Genomic DNA, 9,276 nt, shown 5'->3' with positions numbered 1-9,276 from the left:
AATTGGGTCGGGCTGGCGGCCCGCTCATAGGCCGAATTTTGTAGGCATATGGGCTGAGCTAAGGCCTTATGTATTTGACATAGGGCCTGCCAAGCCCATTGAATTTCTAGGGCCCAAAAACATGGTCGGGTAGGACTCGGCCCTTGACCTCTTACGGCTTGGATTTCATATATATCTTCTTCTTTTTTTTTTTTTTAGAGATTTTTATTGTGTTTTTCTTTTTATATTCTTGTTGGCAACATTATTTCCAAATCGAGCAAAGCAAGCAATTGTAGACCTGGTTATTGTGTTGCAGATCTTTGGAGGATGAATATGGAACTTTACGATTATATAGAATTACTAAAACAAACAACATTCCATAATAGTATTTTTAATTTGTTCTTGTCAGTCAATGACTCTATTTTAACTTAAATATAAATTTAATCATAAAATTGGAATCAATGTAATTGCGCTTTTTTTTTTTTGTTAAAATTGTGACTTGTGTACTCATGTGTGTTAATTTCTTTTACTAACGTTATGCATTAGTTTTTCACATGCACGTAAAATAATAATAATAATAATAATAATAATAAGGCTTTTTAACTAAAATAGTTCCTAAAATTTGCATAACTCCTCACTTTGGTCCATGAGACTTGAAATCAATAGAAGTGGTTTCTAAGTTTGTCCATTATCAATCATTTTGGTCATTCTTTAAAAAATCTCCATTAATAAAGATAAAATAACAAAAACATCATCAATATTTGTCAAATCATTTTGGCCCATTATTTATTAAATGGAGGGTATTTTTGTCATTTGGTCCTTAACTTTTCAAAGAATGATCAAAATGATTGATGATAGACAAATTCAGAGATCACTTCTATTGATTTCAAATTTCAGGAACCAAAGTGGTGAGTTATGCAAATCTCAGAGACCATTTTGACTAAAAAACCTAATAATAATAATAATGAAAAAGAGCGAGAGAAACAAAATAAGTTTCAAACTATGCCCCTCTGTTTAAGAATTTTTTTTTTTTTTTTGAAAAAAAAAAAAAAAAGGTTATGAGGAAGACTTTTTCTAATGACGAAGCAAAAACTCATCTTCTGTTTTTAGAAAATTACTAAAAATCCCTTCTATGGACAAATATTTTTTCATTCACCCTCTCAAAATTTCCATTTATCTTCTAGTCTCTAATTTTGAAATTTCGGCACCAATTACGAATGAACGCCCAAATAAAACACATTACGTAGAGAAGGTTGTAGAGAGTAACTAGGCCGACCAAATTTTTTTGACAGAAACACTAAAAGTGAAGACTTCAAGGGTGTAATCTTGTAAAAAAGAGGTTGGACTCCTACTTAATTGTTAAAACTTAAAAGAGAAAACTATTTATCTGCTTTTTTTTTCAAGGAAATTATTTTCTTGTTTACAAGAGATTTGTATCATGGCCATTTTGGATTTTATTCCAAAAATATGTTTTATACTTTTCATGTATAAATAATAATTTATTTTTGAAAAAACAATACAACAATAACAATACATTTTCCCACACTAAGTGGCATCACCAACTGTATAAACCTGTTTCTTGTCTCCCTCCCTGTCTAAAATTCTCACAATCTCCTCCCGTTGTCGTCGTGGTCCTCCTCCTCCTCATTGATTCTAAGCTGGATTCGGTCAGCCATGGCGGTCTTCAGCGTATTCGTTGGACCGAATCAGTACCTGTCTTCATGCCTCGTTCCTCCTCCACCTCCAAAACTGAATCACAGTTGCAGACAACAGGTTTGGTAGAATTACAATATTTCATGTCCATATTTCTTGAGCTGTGTTCTTGCAAGTGAGCTCCCATGATGTTTTCATATCATGAAGCTCTTCTTTTGTTTTTGCTTTTGTTTCGGATATATTCTTGATGAAATTTTTTTGTTCTGATGCTTCAATGGTTTTTTTTTATCATTTGTGGCAGCTCTCTGTTAAGGCATCTGCTGGTAACTCAGATGGTGAGGACTGCAAGTTGATCAGAAAAGAGAAAGATGGATGGAAGATCGATTACTCCGGCGAAAAACCAGGCACCCCATTGCTGGACACAGTCAAATACCCAGCTCACATGAAGAATCTCTCCACAGAGGTAGGCTACCAACACAAATAGTAAAATCACTTCTAAAACAACATATTGAGTTACATGTAGTAAAATTTCGTCGCAAAAGCCCTGTTTTGGATTTTTAGTCCTGTTATATTCTCATAAATTATGATTGCTATTTTCTTCAGGATCTTGAACAACTTGCAGCAGAGCTGAGAGTAGATATCGTTTACAGCGTTTCACAGTCAGGTGGGCATCTCAGTTCAAGCTTAGGTGTGGTGGAGCTGGCAGTGGCACTCCATCATGTGTTCAACACGCCTGACGACAAGATCATATGGGATGTTGGTCATCAGGTGCAAGAAATTTACCTTCATTTCTAATTTAACTGAAAAGAAAACACTGTTTTAATTTACAGTAATTGATCGAAAGACGTTAAATTGTACTGATCTACTCAATAGTTCTGAGAGGCAATTACTTGTGCAGGCATATCCTCATAAAATTCTTACAGGAAGGAGGTCCAAGATGCACACAGTTAGGAAAACTTCAGGTCTTGCCGGTTTCCCTAAAAGGGATGAGAGCGTTTATGATGCTTTCGGTGCAGGCCACAGTTCTACAAGCATTTCTGCTGGTTTAGGTAACAATTCTCACCTTAACCACCTAACACCCCCAAAACCCCATTTCAATCTCGACCTTAACATACATGTCCAAGATAGTAGATGAATACTTTGCTAATTTCATCCGACTTTTGTTTTTCCTTGAAAACTTAATGGCAGGCATGGCAGTTGCAAGAGACCTACTTGGGAAGAATAACAATATCATTTCAGTGATTGGAGATGGAGCCATGACTGCAGGGCAAGCATACGAAGCCATGAATAACGCAGGATACCTTGATTCTAACCTGATCGTCATATTGAATGACAACAAGCAAGTCTCCTTACCCACTGCCACTCTTGATGGCCCTGCAACTCCCGTTGGAGCCCTCAGCAGCGCTCTAACCAAGCTCCAAGCAAGCACCCAGTTCCGCAAACTTCGCGAGGCTGCAAAAGTAAACCATTAATCTTGCAAATAATGGTTCTTATTCTGACTTGTTCAACTTATTTCAGATAATCTGACTCTGAAAATATCTTTCAAAGAGCATTACGAAGAAAATTGGAGGCCAAACACATGAAGTTGCAGCAAAAGTAGACGAGTACGCAAGGGGAATGATAAGCGCTTCTGGATCCACTCTCTTTGAGGAGCTTGGGTTATATTATATCGGTCCAGTGGATGGACATAATGTTGCAGACTTGGTCACCATTTTCCAAAGAGTGAAAGCCATGCCGGCGCCCGGGCCAGTTTTAATCCACATCATGACGGAGAAAGGAAAGGGCTATCCCCCAGCTGAGGCAGCAGCTGACAAAATGCACGGTATGAGTCGAACTTTATGATCCCGCAATCGGATAAGAGTTCTTATGATGATCCTTATTTTATTTCCCTGTATTTTTAGGTGTGGTCAAGTTTGATCCAAAAACCGGCAAGCAATTTGAGACCAAATCCCCTACACTTTCATATACTCAGTACTTTGCTGAATCTCTTATAAAAGAAGCTGAAATCGATGACAAGATTGTAGCCATCCATGCAGCAATGGGTGGTGGCACTGGTCTAAATTATTTCCAGAAGAAGTTTCCAGATCGTTGCTTCGATGTGGGAATCGCCGAGCAACACGCTGTTACATTTGCAGCTGGTTTAGCTGCCGAAGGTCTGAAGCCGTTCTGCGCTATCTACTCATCATTCCTGCAACGAGGATATGATCAGGTGAGCTGATAAAAGAGAATAGGGGATAGTGGTTTGCTTTTCAAACGTAGGTTTTCAACAAAATCACTGCTTGATATGACACTAATGATTTATAACGTGTAAACAGGTGATTCACGATGTAGATCTTCAAAAACTTCCTGTCCGCTTTGCAATGGATCGAGCTGGCTTGGTTGGTGCAGATGGGCCAACCCATTGTGGAGCATTTGATATCACATACATGGCTTGTTTGCCCAACATGGTGGTTATGGCCCCGTCTGATGAAGCTGAGCTGATGAACATGGTCGCCACTGCAGCAGCCATAGATGATAGACCTAGCTGCTTCAGATTTCCAAGAGGCAATGGTATCGGAGCGCTTCTTCCTGTTAATAACAAAGGAACCCCACTCGAGGTTAGTATAAATGAAATTCAAAATTATTAAGTGATTATACAAAATAGATGGCTGAAATTCATCGACAACTATTGAATAGGTTGGTAAAGGAAGAATACTGATGGAAGGCAGTAGAGTTGCGATTTTGGGATATGGTTCCATAGTTCAACAATGCGTGGAAGCTGCAAACAAGCTGAAAACCAGGGAAATACATGTTACAGTAGCCGATGCACGATTTTGCAAACCTCTGGATACCGAACTAATCAAGCAATTGGCTAGGGAGCATGAGATCCTTATTACAGTGGAAGAAGGTTCAATTGGAGGTTTTGGATCTCATGTATCCCACTTCCTAAGTTTAAGTGGTATTCTTGATGGACCGCTCAAGGTACTATAATTCTCAGTCACTAACATAACATTACTGATTTTCGTAACTAATCTCTTCCGCCCTAAACATTTGTGAGTTCTCTTTGCAGTTGAGAGCAATGGTACTTCCTGATACATACATTGATCATGGAGCACCGCAGGATCAGCTTGAAGAAGCAGGGCTATCCTCGAGGCATATCTCAGCCACGGTATTATCTCTGTTGGGGAGGCCAAAAGAAGCTCTACAGTTCAACTGAGTGCACAAGTGACCTCGATTTTGTTGCCATGGAAGCTGTTCATAAAGCTTTGGCAATCTGGATTTAAGAAAAGACGAATGTCAAAACCAAACTACACAGCTTATTTGGGGTGCTCATGTATTATGGTACAAGACCCTATCAAATTCATATCTCAAGATCAAAGCATCATTGATTTAGGGATCCGATATGAACAATCAGTGATCAGTGCTTATGTTGTTACAAATTGTATTACATTGAAGGACGCATGGCGCAAAACTTGAAACAAACCAAAAAGAAGAATTTGTTTTTCCTTGTAGAGAATGCTCACTCATGTACCCTACTTGCTTGTCAATGGGCTTCTTCAGTTTGAAAATTTAATCACATTTGGTGTGCGCAACATGATTATTCTCCGAAATTCATCTTGGCAGCAGTATAATCAATTAGCAATTGGCTAATCTCTACATTAAACAGATTTCTACAGTTTACTACCAGTTTTGCTATTCCAACTTGGAAACACAAATCATTTTGTAGTTGAAGTACGTATACCTGACTTCCAGTATCCTTGAATGTGTCAAATCTGAGAATATGCATCCATTCCAATCGATTCAAGAACAAGAGAAAGAACTAATGCCCTGTCCCGATGAAGATCAATCACGTCTTTCAACACAGGGAACTTAAAAGTGATCAATTACAGCCAGTCAATCAGAAGACTAGATCAATAACCTTGCCAATCCAACGGTGTAATACACTACAACTGCACAACGGAGCCTTGGATACATATGAATTGTATTCACCACCCTTAAAATGATGGAATCACTTGCCGATTATCTCTCTCGATAACTTTGGTGACAAATTTTATCCAGGAATGAGAGTCCCCGCTGGCTCGAAGGTTCTTGTATATCCCGATAACAGTATCCTTATTACTACTCGTCAACACAGCAAAGGAAATTGCTAGCTTCTCGCTTGTGATAGTACAAAGACCGCTTCTTGTACTCCTCATCCAAATCTTGCAACACAAATCTTGTATCATGAACATAACCCTATATTTTTACCCTCTCAGTCAATTTTTCTAGCGTTTCATTTCTCTTTCTCGATCTTGGATGCGACAAATCTCCAGCCATGCAATTTCAAGCATTTTATTAGAAACTCTTTCTGCCACCTCGACCTTTCCGTGAAATTTACATGCACTTATCAGTGTTCTCCATAAGACTACATCTGGATTCTTGACTAGTTTAACTAGTGCTTCGGCCTCTTGAAGTCTCCAGAAAGCCCCAGCAAATCAACCATGCAAGCATAAAAAAATGTTACTCTTACCACCTAGTTGTACTATCATTTGTATCAACTTTCTAATAAAGATGAGACTCATATACGTTGACGAACCCTACCTCTATTAGAAAGATGGTACAAATGATAGTATAAATAAGTGGTAAATGTAGCATTGATCGTAAATTATAATCTACTCTCTATTCAACATAATGATGGTTCTAGGCCTTTCGTTATCTCTAAAACCCATCATGGTGCCTTTGGGCCTTCTTTTGGGCCACATTTCGTTTTACACCACTTGATGACTTAAGTCCTTTCAATGGGAATTGGCTCAATGGGTCTAATCGAACCTAAAACCTTTTTGAGGCCCATTCATTATGTTTAAGTCCTAAAATTAATCAATCATTCAGTGTAAAAATATGGTTTTTCGTTAAAGTGAACAGTACCGGAGCTTTTAGTTAAAGTTTCCTTTAATTAATTTAAGTCACCATCATAATTCACATTAAGTATTCCATCATTTGTATAATTCGTAATTCTAAAATTGGACGTGGGATCTGTTAGTTTCTTACTGATGATGCACGCGAGATGATTAGGTCTCTTGGCCATGTTGCAGAATTTAATAGTCATTGATATTCAGTAGATAGCTGCAATGTCTTGAATTCAAGGACTAGCTTTGCATTATTGAAACGATCAAAAGCTCGACATGAATGTGCATCGATATCTATTATACACACATAAGAGCTCATGTTTGATTGTGTCCGGTGATATCAACCTCTATTTGACCACATATATATATATGTTTTAGTGTCACTAAGGACATGAAACAAGCCATCACAGACACGGTACATACTTGTCTTAGTGAACAGTCAATGACCAATTGACAATCCTATCACTAGAAATTTTTTTCAATATGACTAGCCAGGAAATTTTTTTTTCTTAATGGCACCATTTTAGTTGGTATGGTTTCATGAAGACTAGTTGGTTAGTTTAGCGCAAAGGTTCTTATTATTGTTTCGCTAAACATCAATAATTACTTTTGGCTACACAAGCCGATACTACAAAAAATAAAGGTTTTGTGTTTGGTGATCAGCTAGATACATGATTAATTTTCAAAACCTATGTGGCATGTATGCCAAGTAATTATGAGCTAACTACGTTCTTCTTGTGAATGCGGGTGTGCCAACTCGCAACTGTGCTCGATCGGGCGAGTAAAATAGATGTGGTGGTGGTATCAAATACGTTGCTGACTTCTGTGCTTGAGCGCTTACGACCAGGGAAGGAACACGTCTGGCCTTAAGTTCTAGAACCTAAGGACAGGGTTGCCCAAATCACTATGAAGTTTAGGATCTCCTGCACCAGGCTCGGCTACCTCGACTATATTCGTGTATAGGTGCGCCGAATCGGTTTCAAGCTATAAGGCACAAGTACTCAAAGGAGTTGAGTGTTTTTATGGTAAATGTTGTTTAGCCGCCTGAATGCCGAACTGCGAAATGCACCAAAAAGTAATTAATCATAAAACACTTCACTTCATTGAGAAGTTGATGAAGTGACCCTTTTCAATGAGAAACTCTTTACTAACTGAGACTTAGATAGATAACCAACCAAGCAGAAGTAGTGCTATTCACTTGTCTGAACTGAGGTGCTCTTAAACCCCCTAGTTTTACTGCTTTAGTGCTGCTCACTTATCTGAACTAATGATGTTGTCGGTTGAAAAGTGTTGTTGACTTATTTGAATTGAAGATGTGTTGGTAGGAGGGTTATGATAGTTAATATTTTGCTCAAGGGTTTAAGAAGGGTTTGTCGTAGATTGAGGGTTTTTACGTAGAGCGTTTGAGTTGTTTGTTAAGTTAGAGGGGCCTTCATGTTGCCAATGCTTCTGTATTTATAGGGATAAGTTTATTGGTGCTTAAAGCTTGCTGAGTGGTATAATTATGATAATTGTTATATTCTTTGATTACACTCTGAATTATTCTTGGTTGAAACTTTATCACCGTCAAGTCTCGTCATCTTCGACTAGGACTCTGAACCTAGATTGATTATGCGATTGATTCAACCTTTGTCGGAAACCAATCCCGATTCTTAATATTTCTCTCATCCAACAACTTAGAGTATATGAGCTAAATGTGTGCAAAATTGGGTCCAAACAATGTCATTTAAGATTCGTCAAAACAATATAAATCCATTAGCTTGCAATCCCAATTTATTATGATCTATATGCTCTTGGATTTGTATTGTTGATTATCACAAATAATAACAAACAATACCTTTGCCAGATTTATTCCACAATTAAATTAAATGATTGGCTTTTAAGTCATGCACCTATTTTTACCTCTCACACCCACTAAAAGAAATCAGTTCATTTACCACATCAATTTTATCACAGACACTAAGTGCCCGTTATAAAAAATGAACATTTATCACGGGCTTAGTCAACATGTTGTGGATAACAATATTTTATAACGGGCAAGTAGTAGCCCGTTATAATAAAACAACTTACTACCACGGTCTTAGTCAGCACGTTGTGAAAGTATTAAACCACCACGTACATTGGCCGTGATCAATATTGTTAGTAGCCATACTGCATTTTTTTATCTACCACGGACATTAAACATGATGCAGTTATACACTATTTTAAAAAGTTTTAGAAGGCGGGACTAGAAATTTTCCCAAATTTTCAAATCCTTATATTTTCACAATATTCCCACACTTCCCAAAATTTAAGTGAAATCATTCCTCAATCTTTTTTACTTCCTTTTTATTCTCTCCCACCAACGCCAACTTCAAAACTTCCCAACCGTTCTTAGTTAGCCAGCTACAGATTTTCATTCATCCTCTCCCTCTCATTGACCTCATCTTCTTTCCTTTCATGGTTATTCTAAGAAACTAAACAAGTATTTATAAAAAAAAGTTCTCTCTCTCTCCCCTCTCCTCTCTCTCTCTTCCTTTCTCTCTCTCTCTCTCTCTCTCTCTCTCTCTCTCTCTCTTTTTAACTAACCAAAATTTTTAATTTTGAAATCTAAACTTCTTTTATTCAAGCTCCCTAATTTATTAGAAATTCACTCTATGTTTTGGTATTTATTCTCCAAAATTCAGGGTTTACAATTTTTTTTCTTTTAAAGTGTTCTGTACAATATTTGGTTGATAAAGTCTTTTTCCTGCAAGCATTTAAGAGCAGAAACCAAACTTGAGTGGTGCCACTCTTGGAG

General features: G+C 37.6%; 1 protein-coding gene across 1 annotated transcript; it reads left to right on the top strand.

Annotated features, from left to right (window-relative positions):
* Positions 1 to 1,513: 1,513 nt before the first annotated feature.
* Positions 1,514 to 5,147, top strand: LOC103954157 (probable 1-deoxy-D-xylulose-5-phosphate synthase 2, chloroplastic). Its single transcript, XM_009365960.3, has 10 exons — positions 1,514 to 1,752; positions 1,934 to 2,095; positions 2,236 to 2,400; positions 2,531 to 2,681; positions 2,821 to 3,092; positions 3,181 to 3,454; positions 3,534 to 3,841; positions 3,948 to 4,229; positions 4,309 to 4,593; positions 4,682 to 5,147. The coding sequence occupies exons 1-10, from the start codon at positions 1,654 to 1,656 to the stop codon at positions 4,826 to 4,828; spliced, it is 2,145 nt and encodes a 714-aa protein (XP_009364235.2). The 5' UTR covers positions 1,514 to 1,653; the 3' UTR covers positions 4,829 to 5,147.
* The last annotated feature ends 4,129 nt before the right edge of the window (positions 5,148 to 9,276 follow it).

Source organism: the organism of the source record quoted next, unplaced genomic scaffold (assembly GCF_019419815.1).
Source record: "Pyrus x bretschneideri cultivar Hongxiangsu unplaced genomic scaffold, Pyrus_bretschneideri_v1 Contig86, whole genome shotgun sequence".
Lineage (NCBI taxonomy): Eukaryota > Viridiplantae > Streptophyta > Magnoliopsida > Rosales > Rosaceae > Pyrus > Pyrus x bretschneideri.
Note: the sequence above shows the minus strand (reverse complement) of the source record. Positions and strands in the feature narration are given on the sequence as shown.

Bases quoted from the DNA above. Each gene is read 5' to 3' on its own strand.
- LOC103954157 (XM_009365960.3), top strand. From the start codon at position 1,654: ATGGCGGTCTTCAGCGTATTCGTTGGACCGAATCAGTACCTGTCTTCA. The intron at 3,093-3,180 runs GTAAACCATTAA...TATCTTTCAAAG, and splicing joins AACTTCGCGAGGCTGCAAAA to AGCATTACGAAGAAAATTGG. The intron at 4,594-4,681 runs GTACTATAATTC...TTCTCTTTGCAG, and splicing joins TTCTTGATGGACCGCTCAAG to TTGAGAGCAATGGTACTTCC.